Raw genomic sequence first — 17,725 nt, forward strand, 5'->3', positions numbered from 1 at the left:
CTGAACTTATAACTGTACTTTGTGAATTACTAATTAATAGTATTGGATTAGTATTAGTATTAGAGGCACCTTTACCATGGTTTACAATGGTAGATGTTGAAAATAGTAAAATGACATAGACTGCTTAAATATAATCCCTATTGCAAGAACTGTATGATGACAAGCTTGTTTTAAAAAAAGCATATCCTTACTCACCCTAAATACAGCACAGTTTAAAAAAAACATGTAGTTAAAACAAAAATAAATCTGCACCTAAAGGCACACTACATTTCCCACAATGCAATGGAGCATTGACAACGTCATCAAATTCCGCCGTTACTGTGGCAACGTTTGTGTCGGGTTCTCTTCCTTTAGCTAGCTTTGTCAACAGCGGGAGAGAAACATCACGTTATGCCTAAAATAAGGTGAGAATAAGTGTGTAGGCTCATTTTTCGTTGTTCCTAACGATGTCACCGAAACAAAAACATAAAAAGTGGAGCAATGTGTCACTTTTGTCTTGTGTTTGTCAGTTCGGACACGCTATGGGAGCTGGCTGCAGCGGAGGTCCAGAATCGGGACACCGGAGGCGGAGAGGAGGACGGAGGAGAGACGGTCAGCGAGAGGAGCCTGTTTCTGATGGGGAGCAAGGCTGGGGTATGTTACTGCCGTGCCAGCCCATAGACGGTGCATGTATGACCTCCCTTGTTTTGTTATCAGTGATTTGTTATTGCTAGTAAGCTCACATTTGCCTTTTCTTTTCAGGGTAAAACGTCCATTCTCCTCAGGTGTCTCGACAGGTGAGTGAGTGAGTGTGTGTGTGTGTGTGTGTGTGTGTGTGTGTGTGTGTGTGTGTGTGTGTGTGTGTGTGTGTGTGTGTGTGTGTGTGTGTGTGTGTGTGTGTGTGTGTGCAGTGTAGGAGCTCATCTCTCATCTCAAAAGTTATCAAATCTGTCTTCCTAAAAAAAAACATCTGCTCTTAAACATCTTCTGCACACAGGTGAAAGTTATAAAGGTCACCTAAAATCACAACTTAGAATACTAACCTACTAATAATTATCTATAATATATATATTTATTTATTTCCAACCAGGGATGAACCACCAAAGCCCACTCTGGCTCTGGAGTACACTTTTGGCAGACGAGCCCGAGGACACAACACAGTAAGGATTTTATTACTTCTGTTAAGATGCCCACTAAAAAACTGGGAGGAAGCACTCTATTAATTCATGGGACAATTATATAGCATGAACCTATGCTGCATACCACAGCATTTATAGCCAAACCTGTCCCTAAACAGGCTTTTAAAATAGATAAAACTCTACAGTAAAATACATGTGAAACTCCATAAGACTCAACAAGACATATACATACATTCACTGGCTTCTTTATTAGGTACACCTGTGCAATCTAATGCAATCCAATACAACAGTTCTGCCATAAATTCTACATTTATGAAGTTAATACATTTTCAATATTTGTTGACATTGTCAAGAAGGTGATACTTCTGCTTTGTGTTTATTATTGCAGTCATAGTGGGTGATGGTGTTGTAATAGTGTGCATTATATTGAATGGTGTTCCTAATATTTGGTCCACTGCATTAACATACATGAGGGGTGCAAAATATTAGGAACACCCTTCAATGTAATGCACCCTAATGCACCACCACCACTTAGTACAGCCTCAATAATAATCATAAAGTAAATTTATCAGCTTCCTGACTGAAAATGTGTAAGCTTCATAAATATAGAATATATAGAAGAGCTTTTATATTGGATTGCACAGGTGTACCTAATTAAGTGGCCGGCGACTGTACACTTAAATACAAAACTCTGTAAATACACACATTTTAGCACAAAAAGCACAAAACTCATTACAGCATGAAACAATAAAGTATACAAAGCAGCACAAAACACAAACAACTAACAAACATACCACAGATTTCCCATTCAGCGGTTAATACCCCAAATCATGTATTTTGTTTTTACATTGATGACATGAAACTATGTGAAGTTTTTTAAAGAGCTACAAAAGACAATACATTCATTAATCACAGCTTCAAGTGCTCACAACACAATGCAGTACTGTCAGAGATGGCTCATGTGAAGCGACTTGCCCAAACCTACTCTAGTAAATGTCCTGCCTCTTTAAAGTAAATGCTGTAAAAATGTAGAATGTGTGTTCAATATGTACACATCCTGTAACTTAATAAGATGGTGTGATAATAGTCCGTTGGTTTCATGTTTCAGCCCAAAGACATCGCCCACATATGGGAGCTAGGAGGAGGGACCTCTTTGTCAGACTTGGTCCAGATTCCTATCACGCCCGTCAGCATCAGGTACACATATTCCTGAGATCTTGCTGTCTTTTAGTGTTTTATTTACTGATTCCTGAACAGTTTTCACGTGAATGTTTTACAATGAGGGGCAGTGTTTGACATGTTATCATTTGTGAATATTATATGTTTTCTATTAGAGTACTCTATGTGTAACTTTAAAATCGATATGGTTTAAAGTGTCAAGTCAGTTAAATCAAAGAAAAGGGTGTTTTATTGGTCTGAGCCTCAGTACTCTTTTCCCAGGGCCCTCTCTGTCATCCTCATTCTGGACCTGTCTAAACCCAACTCTCTATGGGGGACCATAGAAAAGCTGCTACAGGCTGCACAAACTCAGGTGGAGAAAGTGACTTCTCAGGCTCAGCGAGCAGAAAAGGCCCAAGCTGGAGCCAAACACCAGACGTCTGTCCGCTCAGCTGCTCGTGTCTTACCTAAAGACTATCCTGTAAGACCTCAGCTCTTAACACTGGCCATCATACTCACGTGATGTCAGTGCAACATATAGTATCGCACATTTGAAAAAAGAAGCGAAAGTTAAAATAGGATGTTGATTAATGTATTTGATGATGAAAGATTATTCATTTTTTTCCTTTTTCAACAGGACAGAGAACTGATTAGTCCCTTTCCTGTTTCTCTACTCATCATTGGCAGCAAGTATGACATCTTTCAGGTAAAACATATATACTTCAACCTAGATGTGACCCATAAAATGTGTCACCTGTTAGCTGATTAAGATACATTTCATGACATAAATTTAATATCCTTATGACTTTTTACAGTAACATTGCGTGTTAAATACATAAATTCTATTACTGGAGTATATTACTGGCATAATTTGTGTAGCACATTTAGATTTAAAGTTTTCCATCTGTGTTGCAGGAGATGGACTCTGACAAGAAGAAAGTGGTTAGTAAAACACTGCGCTTTGTTGCCCACTACTACGCAGCCTCTCTCATTGTAAGTGTGCTTTTATTATACATGCAACATATTCACTAACCCAAGATGAAAACATACTACTGTGAGCATATTTTTCATGTTTTCATCTATCGATCCCTCCATTCTAACAACTGATGTTGTATTTGTTACTTCTTTTTTTCCATTAGTTCACTAGCATCAAGTCGGAGAGTCTGATATCAAAAACAAAGAGCTTTTTCTCACACCTGGCATTCGGTCTGGACAAAGGGTGAGGAGGATAACACATCAACAAGTAGTGGACAAGAACTGGGACTAGCGTTGTAGTTTTTTTGTTAACACAAATATTTGTTAGATTTGCCTGTTATATTTCACACAAATTATGCAATACTTCATCTTTAACTTAATGTTTAGAAATCTTTTTTTAAACATTTTTGGCGTTTTTGCCTTTTGCCTCTATGGTTTTGATCAGGAAAACTGTGTCCCTTGACTCCACCAAGCCCCTCACCATTCCAGCAGGGTCCGACTCCTTCAGCCAAATAGGTGAGCACAGCACCGCTCTGTGGCCAAAAGCAGTACTGCATTTAAACTGAACTTTACTGTGCTGTGTTGTGAGACGTGCATCTCATTTATAGACACTTTCTGTCTTGACATTTGTTGATATAAACAGGATTGTATGATATTCTGTTAAAAATAACTTCCCTGTTACTTCAGGGTCCCCTCCTGCTACTGATGTGGACATTACTTCTCTGCATGCCAAAAACCCAAAGGACCTCTGGAAGAAAGTTTACGAGCGTGTCTTCCCCCCAGAGGTAGTTCAATCACTTTCAGTATTGCAGTGTAGAACCCATTTAGCCTCTTATTCAGGACAATTCTCTCTGTCTTTGCAGAGTACAAGTGAGCAGCGGGAACTGAAGGATCCAGCAAAGGACCCACAGTACAGTGAGCCTCAGATTGATGCCATGAGAACACAGAAAGATCAGGTAACACAACATGACTAATGACATGCTTTTGTTGTATTATTTTATTTTGTAGCAGCACAGAAGCTCATTATTCACTATGCTACTGTAATCAGTGTCATGACTTGGCAGTACAGTGAATAATCATGTTTCATCAGAAAATCCTGCTGTGAAGAGGAGTATTATAGAGGACAGATTATCAAAACATTATAAGGGAAATGAAGGAGAGTTGTACTCAGGAGACAGTGCCATTTATTTTCTTTAATAAGGAGACTAGATTTTATGGGAGGATAGACTGGGTGAAAGTTCAGACTGGAATATGAAGTAGCATTTCCTTGGTTTTCCTCCTAACCATACAACTTGTTGAGGCAGTTCTTAAACAAGGGTAATGCTCTAGAGTAACCCCCTGTTTCTCAGTTATTTAGTAGTGTTTCAGTCATGTGTCATTAACAGGCTGTAAGTTTTCTTACGGTTATAAACTCAGAGATAAGTAGTCTCCCAGCTCGCCTGCCCGGGTGCCACTCTGGCACTTGAACTACGGTAACCTGTCAGTCACACAACAAATCACACACTGTTATCTCTGACTGAATCTCACCTGATGTTGGTCATCTTGCTCTGCCATTGGACGGCACATAATGTGATGGGTCTGGGTAACCAATGAGAAAAATGGGTAAAAGGTTTATTCGAACAGAGTACATAGAATAAAGTAGAGTCCACGTGCACGTCGGTGCAGTTTGTAAACTGATGCCAACTTTGTGGCATCAGTTCAAGGATTCTTCTGTCCATCTTGATTAGAAGATATTGTGTTGGCTCTGTAACATAAAACATATATAACCTGTTTCCCAAGTCACTACTCTTTTTCATAACCTAAAAAGAATCTTAGCCACAACTCTTTATTTGAGAGGCACAAATTCCATTAGTTGAGAGAGTATTGCAGGGCTTTGATCATTTATAAATGTATACACCTATTAAAGATTTTAACCACAAGGTCACAACAATTAGTTTGCTTTGTATACCCAGTATAAGGTAAGGTAATGTATCTTTACTGATCCCCCTAGGGAGAAATTAAAAAACTTACACAACATATTAAAAATAACTTGTAATACAAAAAACTTTTAGATTTTTGGGAGACACAGTGACAAGACTAAGACTTGACTTTTGCCTTGCTAGCAGTTCTATAAGGCTGCACTTAGGCACAGTGGTGCGTTACGCTAAATGCTTACATGTGCATGTAACAATGCAAATGCACTGATGTTTGGCAGGTATGTTTGCTAGGGCTAAATGATTTTGAGAAAATATCTAATTGCGAATATTTTGACTGATTTTTTGTTATTATTATTATTATTATTATTCTGATATGATTGACGATATTAGAGGGAATGATCATGTCTATATCATTATTCTCATTCTCCTTGAAGAAACATACTAAAATGAAAAAGTATTGGACACATTTAAATTCTGAGCTGATCATTGCCTACATGAAGTTAAATGATAACCACCACCAGTCATTAGAATTCATCTTGAAGGGGGCATAAATGGCTGTACCAAATTTGGTGCCAATCCAGTCAATAGATGTTGAAATATTTTACAGAATAAGTGAAAAAATGTCATGTCTGTAAAAAGCTAAAATGTGAACCAGCCTGTGGCACTAGAGTAAAAGTTGGAGGATCACTGAGGACATAAGGATTCATCGTTTGGGGAACGTAAATGTTGCTTGCATGGCTCACCCATAATAATATACATACAATAACTTTGATCAGTCTTAAATTACTGTTTGATGTTTGGAGGTATTGGATATACTGTAGTGTTCACTTAATGTATCTCTCATTGCTGGTATTTCTGAGGAGGAGAACAAAACCTATTATACATCATGATAACTTTGCAGGCATTTCTGCATTATAGTGTACATCTGTGCAGTTGTCTGCACTGTTTCACTTGAAATTATTTCATTAATGAAAAGACATGTTTTGTTCCCTCTGTGTGTCTGTCTCTGCTCTACAGGAGTTGGAGCAGTATAAGAGGAATGCAGCAAAGTCATGGAAAGGACTGGAGCTGGAGACATGAGAGATAATTAACTGTAGTGTCACATTAATGTACATACATATTTTTCATTATTTATTTACTTTTGTATCATTGCATTACAATGTTTTCTACTTGTTTGGTACTTAATATAACTTGTATAACTCTAGAGACATTTCCTCAAACTATTATATTTACACTCTACAAAACTACTTGTATAGAGATGACGAACATTTATTCAAGAAAAATAAATTTTTAACATTATTACATTAGACATTACTTGGTATTCATGACAGATTACATTCTCAATGTTCAAAAGAAGTAGAAAGTAATTACAAATACAAAGTAATGAAGAAATGGATGGGTGGCAATTTAGTGCCAGGATATTCCTCTGGTACTCATTGATACAGAAGTCTATTATCATTCAATATTGAATCAAATTATAAACATGTAGTTACATGTACCACTTTGGACTGTATAAACTGTTATAAAAAAAATAATTAATTTGACTTTACTGTATGGTTGATCTCAGTGGCTAAACCTAATCAATGTGACAGCAGCAGGTTTTTCGTGGTACTTTGAATATTAAGACAATCATGGTTTCATCCAAGTCAACAAATATTAACACTGCTGTACTACACACATCACACTCTGTACTGGGATTTAGTTTTTTGAAAAAATGTTTAACAGAAGCATTTCTGAACTTAACTATATGATACTTTTTTCTTTAAAACTTTAAGGTAAGCGCTTTCACAGAAATATTCCTTGAGGGTTAAGTGCAAATACAGATTCCTGTTTAAACAAAGGAGTCTCCCACAAATGTGTGTCCGTGGTTTTAGTGACGCACAAGCTTGTCTCTGATCTTGAAGCTGATCATGCCCAGCAGCAGGAGGGCAGGGAGGAAGGAGTAGAGGAGAAGAAAGTCTAGTGTGTATCGGGACAGAGCACCAGGATAGCCCTCATCAATGATCTGACTGCCGTGTGTGACCATGCAGGCTCCCGGTAAAGGTTTGGAACTATCTGCAACAACACAACACACCCGAGAGAAAGAGTTAATAATCATGCCATGCCCGAGTCATGCCATGTGTCCTTGAACACTGAACCCGCCTACTTTATATCTCAATGACAATAAATGGATACATAGAAATCGAGGATTGTTAACAATGTTTAGCCTCCCAGTACATACAGTGCTGGTTTAATAATTGACAGAATAAAAGATTTAAAGGAACAGTAAATCTGCTATAAATACATTCTTTGTTGATCAAAATCAAATGGCTGAAGGGACAGAAAATATCCCCAGTGTCCTCTACAGGTACTGATCTAAAGGCACTTTACCTTTTATATCAACTACTACAAATAAAAACTACTGCTCATGCTGGTCTACTCATATATAGTCTGGGAGCTAAATATACAAGTTATAAAGAGTTAAATTGTTATAATGAGTGGTCACTTCTCATTCTTAAGGTGAGAGGACACAGAGGATCACCCCGTGGTTAAAACAACTTACTGCATGTGAAGTCAAGTCCGTGGAACTCAGTGACTATGAGCAGCTCACAGCTGTACTTCTGAAAGGTCAGGTAGCTGAGCCACTGGAAGACTAAAGGCATCTGCTGTGTGCTCCTGTTGAGAGGAAGAGTAGAGAAAGTTTATTACTGTTACTGCACATGATTGGAAAGTTAACAGTGGCCACTATAGTACCTTCATTTACTTGGAAAATCTAAAAAAGTTGCCTTATGAAAGGTCCAAATCACAACAGGCTTGGGATAAACTTACTTAAACTTGTTAATAAATTGAATTACTTGCTTACAACACAAAAATCACATTTGGTGTCTCACCTAAGGAATCCAGAACCCACACAGATCCCTGCAATATTGAGCAGAGCCACTCCACTGTTGACCATGGTAGGGTCTTGGACCACTCCTAATAGCACCACAGTCAGCAACTCACCTGACAAAAAGGGACAAAAAAAATTAATGAATATACAAAGGAAATGTCAAACATGTTGTAGACCTGACATGTAAGTATACTGATATTTCAAAAGTTAAAAAGTGACAGGAATTGAATCATGGAGATATACATATCCCTATTATGCACAAGTGGTTAAACCTTTAAAAATGAGAAGGGAGATACTGTAAATAACTGCTTGGGAACAAGTTATATTTCCCCTTTATTTCATTAGCTTACCTATAATATGAGGTACCAGGACCACAGCAGTGAAGCACAGGAAGCGCAAACTGTCAGGATGCATCCCCACCGTCCTGAAGGACACAAAGAAGAAGGGACAAAGAAAGAGTGAGTGATGAGAGAGGCTGAGGGTAAGGGTAAAGGAGGACATACTGAATAGAAGATCCATGAAGTCCGAGATAGATAGAGTTTAACTGTGCAGCTTAGTGAAAATAAACCAAGCACATTCTTTATGATGCTCGGAGACAAGCACACACACACACACACACAACCCACCAGTAAAGGAAGGAGGTAAAGATGACGACACTCAGGATGCTTAAGGGCAGGATGTGAAAGATGTAGGCCAAGAACATTTGCCATTTACTGTACAGGCCATCCTGACTCTCCTGATCACTGATGGCTCGCAATGCTGGGACTGGTGAGAAAAACAGACAGAGGGAGAAAGCAGAGTGAAACTGTAAGTGGGAAAGAGAAGTAAAATTAAAAAAACTAAAACACCATTAAATTCTTACATGGGTGCTGTAAATAAACGTGTTAGAAATTAATAACTGAAAGGACGGGTACTTCTCTTCATTATCCCTTTCAGGTTTGGTACTTTGATACTTACAGCACTACAAGCTTAAAGAGATGCATGTTTCTATATCCCATCAGTAAAACCACTCCCATGAGGACTAAACAAATCACTGATCTGTATTGTATGCTATCAGATGTTATCTATGAGATTCAAGGTCAGTATCTTATCCCCAATCACTACCTCTTGGCTGTTTGGGTGCTTATGGAGTGCTTTCAATCACCTTTTGATGCTAGTGTGACTTCTGCTCAGACTTCTGCGTTTTATCACCTCTTATCGTCAGTATTTATATCAGCATGAGCCCTAAAACTAAGATTTTAGACTTAGCAGATAACTGAGAAGGACAGTGCAGAGATAATCTCCTTACACAGCCAACATTCTTCACTGGTTGACAAAATGATTCTCTGTATCATATATGTTGCATATAAAATTAATGTTAATGTTGATTCTAAAAGTATTATTTCATATTACTCAAATTACTTAACCTTATTTGATTTATGTAACCTTTATTTATTTAGCCAGAGTCCTTCATTGAGATTTTTTTTAAAAACTGTTTATTTAGTGTTTTATAGGCTGCAAAAACACCAAGTTACAAAAAATCAGATATAATCATCACAGAATTGTAAAATTATTTGTAAAATTGCTCCTAAGGTCCCTAAGCTAAAACAACCTTGTATAACATCTGCCTACAATAAATTACTAAGGCATAGTACACACCAAAGTTTAAGGTCTCGCATTTCAAGAGCATTTACTGAGGGTTACAGAATGCTGAGATTGAACTTTGTTTAGCTGTCTCTCTCTATTTCTATGTGCTGATGCAGTATATGTGTGAAACGTGTGCTTGTCTACATTTGAGGTTACATTAAGTAACATCAGCCGCTATGACCATGAATATGTTTAACACAGAGAGACACATATATAAATAGAATAGGTACCATAGGTCTGTAGGTAAAGAAACATGAATATGATAGACACTGGGGTCATTGACCTCTAGTAAAGCTCAAACAACTCTGTAAAGATGGACATCAAATAATACAAGTTTACAGATATGTAACTGTTATGCAAATACCCCTGAAATCAAAAATATTTTAATAGAAATATTTAGTTTAAACTGACATTTGGCCTCTTTTCTAATGTTAAACAACATGTGTTCTTATCTTAGTGGAGTTTAACTTACAATTGATCACTTAATCTTTTATTGTAAGGAATGAGGTGAGAGACTGAAAGTGCGTGAAGTCTCTTCATGCACTTTCACCAAGCAAAATCCAGGCGAGACTTAACACACTTTTGCTGATTGGAACAAAAATACTGCAGACAGCAGACCCCTTTCAGCTACTGAACAAGAGATAAGCGGGCTTATAAAGCTAAGATAAAGACATTTCATATATGCAGTTTAACAAAGATAAAACCCATTTTACTCAGGTGATATGGACTCCAAAATTTCCCTGAAGTCATCTTATCCACCTCATGTAGATATTTATTGGGTGATGTTATCAGACACATGCAGTTAGATATAATGTCACCCAGAAATTATATAAGGGCGGACATACTAGATAGAAACACAGCAAAAACTTGATGCATGTTTCATATTTTGCCTCATATGTTCCATTTTCCCAGCATTAAAGACCAGTACAGTGCAGAGCTGCTTCATATACATTGAATGGTAATATAATATTGATAAGAAAAATTACATTTTATAATACAGGAGGTTAATAACATGAACTGCTCCTTACAGATTATATTGTATTATATTGTGTTTAGTTTTTGAATAAGAAGATTCAAATACAACCACCATGGGTTTTCAGGTTATTGTCAAGACAGTATCTATCCAATTTCAGTTTTTTTAATTATTCATTTTCTGTTAATTTTATTGCAGCAGAATATGCTGCAATAACATTGCTGCTTGAAATCAAGTAGTTTCCTACAGTAAATGTGTCACATTTGAGCCAAATTGTTGGAAATCTCAAAAGGCTGGAGTGTTTTCTGCAAAGTGACTGATGAGAATAAACCCAATGTGTAATGTGATTATGTCTCTGTTTTACTGACTGCTTCTGTGTCTTTCTTTTAAGAATCATCTGTAATGAGTCCTCATGTTTTGGTGAGGCAAAAACAATTTTCCACCCTGGTGGACAAAAAAGATATATTCTATTCCTTCCTATGTGCAGATGTTTGGTGTCGGTGGGACTCACAGAGAGCTACAGCGTTCAGCATGCCGGTGTAGGGTGAGGCGCCAATGCTCTGGTAGATGATGCCAATGCGGTCCTGCACGGCACCCTTGGTGACATCAAGGTCTAAATGCATGACGAAGAAGGCGACAAAGAGGCCGTAGATCAGGTTCTGGGACAGACGCATCAGAACCCCCATCCTGTCTCGGGACAGGTTACGTGCTGTCCGCCTACACACAAAACACACATGGGAATGCACAGAAAGACACACAAACTGTAAGAGAAAGCGATACATGAATAATGTTTATGATTGGTTTTATTTGAGCTGCCTAATGCCCTCCAATAATTACCATCATGTAAAATTATGTATTTATGCCAATTATGTCATTAATAAAGCTAATCAATGTATTACATTTATATTTCTAGTATGTCAGTATATGTTTTTTGACAAAACACATGGATGGTACTTAAACTGTACATCTTATAGAAATTGGTGAGAGTCATATTCAGGTCAGGTACACAAAACTCAGAATTCCCTCCTCAAAATGTGAACAGTTGCAGATAAGTTCTCCGGAATCTAAATCTGATTGTTTCTGTGGTAAAAAAATAAATAAATGAAGTTTCATTCATTTATTGCCTTTACAGATGATGTTGACACAGAGACAGAGGTACTGAGGGCTCGCTCAACACTAACCTGAGCAGAACTTCAAGTTTGGTCGCACTGCTGGGCGACTCTTTGCTCTTAAAGGGAATGGCTGGCTTGTCTGCCCACTGCAGGCTCTGCTCCACTTTTTCCAGCATGCTCTGGTAGATGGAAGACCTCTGATAGGATGAAGTGATCTCGTGCATGCGATTGAAGGTGGCTGCCTCCCTCTCACTGTTACGTGTGTCCACCGAGGTGAAGTCAACTGTTTAACATTACAGACATATACATTTTTTGATTAGTCATACTTCCTTCTTTTTTTTCCTTCACTCAGAATGATACACTGTGCTGTGGCTGCATAGCAGTTATAAATAGAAATAACAAACTAGAGTATAGAGTACCATAGATGTCAAAGGGGTTGCAGTACTCTGGACACTCATATCCACATTGGCTGAAGAAGTCCACCATCTCCTGTGGCTGCCCACAGAACACTAACTCTCCACGACTCATGATAGCTATCCTGCTGAACACCTGGAGGACGAACACACAAACACACATACACACACACACTCAGTTGAATTTTTATCAACAACTGAACCACAAAACATTATCTTCAGTCTTGGTTTAAAATTTTAAAAAAAAACAACAGTGAACCTTTCAGTGTTTATGTAACATTTAAAGGAAGTTTCAGTCATTTGTCATCTTCTCTCTTGTCTCCAGTTTATTTCCAAACTCACCCTGAATAGCTCGGAGCGTGGCTGGTGGATGGTTACTATGACAATACGGTTTCTCCTGGCCAGCTCTGCCAGCAGCACCACAATCTGATTGGCGGTCATGCTGTCCAGGCCAGTGGTCGGTTCATCCAATAGGATCACCCCTGCAACGACATCAGAATGATGACATCATCACCTTCATGTGAGTTTTGTCACACATTAAAACACGGAGAACAAGAGAAAGGCATGACAGGTAACTTTTTTCTTCTTTTAAGTTAGAAACTTTTAAATGTACTTTTTATTAAGTGGCACATGCAGGAATCTCAGCGGGGCCAACTTATAACTTGTGAAGATAAGCGAGTTCTTTTTTTTTTACTTAATTACTCTTATTAGGACAATTAAAAGATTGCCTCTTTGCATTATGAAAGCAGAGTGGAATTAGCAGATGCTTTAATTGTGAGATTAATTCATTTCCTGGTTGATTGGAGAGTCAGCGAATGGGAACTCCTCATTACTCTGTGTGTGTGTGTGCGTGTGTGTGTTCATGACCAATATAATCCTCAATGAGGACTGAGACCCTTCACCCTCCCTAGAGGACTGTAGACTTGATAAACTACACCTGGGATGAGCATAGGCACACTTTCACACACTTTCACACACTTTCACACACTTTCTCACTCACACACACACACACACACAGACACACACACACACACACACACACACACACACACACACACACACACACACACACACACACACACACACACACATATATGCAGAGGTGGGTCCCTGCTCATTCCCTTTGTGGTCTGATAACCCAGTCTTTCATTACTCTTCTCCATCTCTCCCTCCGTCCCTTTCTCTGTCCTTTCCTCATTCCTCTCTCACTTAGATCCTTTTGTTTTCTTTCAGTGTGGACTTCTAAAACTCTTAGGGGAGAGACAGGTCTAGTGGTGAACTTTCTTCTTTTCTTGGTGTGACACAGTCCTGCCTCCCATCCTGTTGCTTCCTGCAGTATATCTATGAAATATCATGTGTTTGTGTGCAATGATGTACTAGATTCAGCATCCACAATATGAATGATTTAAAACTTGTAGACGGATAAAAAACCCTTTGATTCTCCTCAATCGTATCTCTGCCGCGGACCTACTCACTGGGATCCTGAAGTAGCTGGCTGGCAATGGAGACCCTCCTCCTCTCACCCCCAGAGATCCCTGGGAAAACACGACCTCCGATTACACTGTGAGCCACATGACTCAGACTCAGCTCGGCCATTACCGACGACACCTGCACAGGAGCCAGAGGTCAAGGGTCAGGTGAAGAGAGAATTATTTCTTTTAAGGATAGTTTTAGTTAATTCACTTGTTTAGTAGTCTAAATATTCTCTGTTTACTGTCGTTCTGTGTGTGTCTCTTTGCTGTTTTGTGATCAAAGGAAATAAGATAAGGCATATTTTTCTAAGTTTAAAAACATGCTAACAAATGGTCATTGACTTTCTTGAATGATGCCTCGCACTAGTCGTACATTTTTGGTCCTTTTTGACAGATATATCTGTCTCTTTGAATTGAACATATATGGTAAACACACCAGCTGGATGGGTGTAATTGCTGTGTGTCAGCATACCTAAAACTAATTAATGTCTCAAACATGTGGCAACACATTTGACATTTAAAGCATTGTTCAAATCTGCACAATTTTCCTTGGAGCAGAATGTGACAACCATATTTGGCTTAGTTGGCAAAATGCACATCAAAATATCCCAATCATTGTGAGAAAGTGTCCGATTAAAGAAAGAAAAGTCTACATCTACATTTTCTAATTATGTGTTGGGTGTCTTATTAGCAATAATTTTGCTGAAACTTTGTAATGTGCTTTCATCCTTAGTGATTTCTTCTGTGATTCTTTTCATCTGCACATTTCGTCTTTGTCTTCTCCCCAGCAGGGTGAAATGCCAAGTTTAAGATAAAGAAACCTGGAAAAATGGAGTGGACAGAGCAGGAGAAGCTCCCAAAAGTCACCTTCTTCTTGATAGCTGTGACCGAGTGGTTCCGCAGGGCCAACTGAGCTGTGTAGGTTAAGGTCTCCTCCACTGTCAGATAACTCAACAGGTTATCGCTCTGACAGAGATGAAGAGAGGGAGAGGAGAAAGAGAGTCATAAATCAGGAAAAAACAATAACAAGAAACAAGAAAGAGAAACACAACATATGGATATTGTAAAATGTATTTTTTAGGCTTTGCAGTACAGTCTTTCTCACTTTTTATTTACAGGAGACATGGGTACCAAGACTATGGATTTGCACTGGAAAGCTTGAAAAAATGCAAAATTCTAAATTTTTGTGAAATTTCAATTATCTCCACCTATAGCTGCATATAGAGTATGATCACTTCCAATCTCCACTGCTGTATATCTGGAAGCTTAATAGTCAGACTGGCATTTTGTTTTTTCATTCCTTGAAGAAACAAAACCAGTCAAAGAGTTTGAGTGTTCTCAGGGGATCAATGTGAGATGGCGGTCCACAACAATTTAATTCTCTTTCTTTCTCTTTCTATTTTAAATCCACAGAGCACCTGACCTGCTCTGTGTAATTTTATAGACCTGCTATCACACATTTAGGCAACAGAAAAGTGTATTAGGTGAGTGAGTATTAATTATGGGATTCAAAGTGATACTCGCTTTCAATAGATTCAGGCACTGTGTGTTTATTAAGAAACGTTTAGAGAAGTCTGCTAAAGACCAAAATGAATGAATAAAACCACTAAAATATTCCTGTTTCAATAACTAGCCAGGATCTTCTTTGGCTATTTTAAATGAATAGAGGACCTGAGCTGCCCTGTGTGATTTTTATAACCTGCTATCATCACACTTTAGGGCAACAGCAAAGTGTACATTTCCGAGTTGTAATCTAGAGTACTGTGGCTGCACATCACTGCACACTGAGTGTACTACCATCTTGGACGCTAGTAGTACTTTACTGCATACTGCATGTTCATATACATACGTGTGTGCAAACAGATATGTGCACACACGTACATTCATAGCTTGAACGTGTTGAACCTGCTCTGCCTGCCTCAATTAACACGTGGCACCTCCCAATCCCACTTCTCCTTAGTCTCTCATCTGAATGACTTTAATATCAGGTGCTCATATCACCTCCTCATCTACAGCTTAGCAGGGGAAGTTAATGACAAGGCTTAGAGAGCGTGGGGGGGTGGGGGGCGGTGGTGCTATCAGCGAGTAGGGGGAGGTGATTTGAAAGGAAGCAAGGCCAGTTTTAAGCCAGTGTTTTTAATTCAGGCTTTGGATACACTTGAGCACCTCTCATTGAGAGATTAGGTGTATGAGGAGGCTATCAAGGGTCTTAGTTAATTTCACACAGAGACCAGGGCAACTTTTTCTGGAGTTTTTGCAAAATGGACTGTTCATGGAGTTTGTGGTTTGGTATTTATGTACATTTTAAGTAAATACAAAATGTCTACATGCAGCCACTCATCATTCGATATGATGAGAAAAAGTTAACCCTGGTGTCAGTGTGCGATGGGAACTAACTAAGGCAATGGGAAGTGCATGTGTGTGTTTAGTATAGATTTCTTATATAGATTTCTTATAGATATCTCATAAATAATTTTGTGTGTGTGTGTTTGTGTGTGTGTGTGTGTGTGTGTGTCTGTCTGCCTGTCTGTCTGGCTGTCTGTCTGTCTGTCTGTCTGTCTGTGTGTCTGTCTGTCTGTCTGTCTGTCTGTCTGTCTGTCTGTCTGTCTGTCTGTCTGTCTGTCTGTCTGTCTGTCTGTCTTTCTGTCTGTGTAAAGTATGGCTTTGTGTGCTCGTGTGTCACCTGCAGCACATAGGAGAAGCAGTCCTGATACTCTTCTCTCTTCAGTTTCCTGCCGTTAACGAAGACCTCACCGGTCAATGAACCACAGTTTCCAATCCTCCCAGAGATGGCATCCAACAACGTGGTCTTTCCTGAGCCTTTACATCGCAAACACACACATATGAGCACACAGATACATATGTAATTAAAGTAAAATAAGATATCTGGTCACATATCTAGGAATAGGAACCTTAGCAACACATGTGACCACTTTTACACTATAGTGGTAACCAGTTAATTTGACCTTCAGTCTGAATAAAATGTGCTTTCATTATTTTTATTTGCATTCTTCAGCAAAACATTCAATGTTTAACAATTTCTAATAACTACATCAATCATTAACAGAGCAATTTCCATACAAAAAATATTACAGTTTGACAGCTATGTAATGCATGTTCATAAAATCATCAAATTGTTTTAACTATTTGGTTGTTGTTTTTTTTGCTCTTTGGATTGAGCTGAGTGCGAACCTGAATTGCCCAATATGCCCATGATCTGCCCACTGTCAATGTGCAAGGAGACATCATTGAGGATCTGACGAGTCCATCTTTTCTTGTAGGAGGGCAAGTCCCACCACGGACCCACACGCTCACTGGAACACACACACAAACACAAACACACACACACACACACACACATTTTTAGCATTCCCAGAATATAATCAACCCTCAGAGTCAAATTGATCATCATTTGATTTGAAAATATATTAACAATCAGGCATGTGTTTCATTTTATATTACACAGACAAAACAGACATCATTTTTCTTCTGTTTCATTATCAGTATCATAAAATCAAAGACACTTTGACCTACACTTGACTATGTATGCATAATAATGTATCATCTGTATGATCTCATCTACTTGATTCTCAGTCTGTTTTTACATCAGTCTCTCTGTCGTCCTCTCGTTCACTCTGCCTGCACATTTACCTGACTGTGTAGGAGATCTTGCTGACACTGAGGCAGCAGGAGGGCTCTGATCGCTCCTCTCCACCATCCTTCCATAAATCCCTCTTCACCTCAGACACAAACTTAAAGGTCTCTCTAAAATTGGTCCCGTTCTCTGGCTCCACCGCCTGCATTGAGTAGAATTTGTTCATGTTATCCGGCCAATCTGCTACTCCAAACAATTATGAGTGTATCAAGTCCGTCTCAGATCAATTTGTTCATATCCACATAACTCTTATACAGCATATGTGGCTCTAAAAGTGAGTCGTTGCACAGTCTCACACTGAGTTTCTCTGCGCCAATTCCCTACACAGCGCAGCAGTGGTGTCTCTCGGGAACCATAAACACACAATGAATGTTGCGTTATCTCAGAGAACTTTGATCTGGAGTTGTATAAAGAAGACAAAAAACACACGCTGAGCAG

The 17,725-nt window shown here is 38.7% G+C and overlaps 2 protein-coding genes across 2 annotated transcripts; one reads left to right on the forward strand and one right to left on the reverse strand.

Annotated features, from left to right (window-relative positions):
- The first annotated feature begins 332 nt into the window (after nt 1-332).
- On the forward strand, nt 333-6,292 carry dync2li1 (dynein, cytoplasmic 2, light intermediate chain 1). Its single transcript, XM_062430914.1, has 13 exons — nt 333-404; nt 510-633; nt 742-776; nt 1,070-1,139; nt 2,227-2,315; nt 2,559-2,757; nt 2,914-2,982; nt 3,192-3,269; nt 3,416-3,495; nt 3,697-3,767; nt 3,939-4,036; nt 4,115-4,207; nt 6,185-6,292. Exons 1-13 carry the CDS (start codon nt 391-393, stop codon nt 6,245-6,247), a joined length of 1,083 nt encoding a protein of 360 aa, XP_062286898.1. The 5' UTR covers nt 333-390; the 3' UTR covers nt 6,248-6,292.
- On the reverse strand, nt 6,286-17,626 carry abcg5 (ATP-binding cassette, sub-family G (WHITE), member 5). The gene is made up of 14 exons (XM_062430913.1): nt 17,284-17,626; nt 16,825-16,946; nt 16,316-16,452; nt 14,500-14,598; nt 13,636-13,768; nt 12,503-12,642; nt 12,167-12,296; nt 11,817-12,030; nt 11,147-11,352; nt 8,663-8,801; nt 8,387-8,460; nt 8,038-8,149; nt 7,710-7,822; nt 6,286-7,222 (listed from the first exon to the last, which is right to left on the reverse strand). Exons 1-14 carry the CDS (start codon nt 17,451-17,453, stop codon nt 7,038-7,040), a joined length of 1,974 nt encoding a protein of 657 aa, XP_062286897.1. The 5' UTR covers nt 17,454-17,626; the 3' UTR covers nt 6,286-7,037.
- Nucleotides 17,627-17,725: the final 99 nt, after the last annotated feature.

This window comes from Scomber scombrus, chromosome 12, assembly GCF_963691925.1.
Source record: "Scomber scombrus chromosome 12, fScoSco1.1, whole genome shotgun sequence".
Classification (NCBI taxonomy): domain Eukaryota; kingdom Metazoa; phylum Chordata; class Actinopteri; order Scombriformes; family Scombridae; genus Scomber; species Scomber scombrus.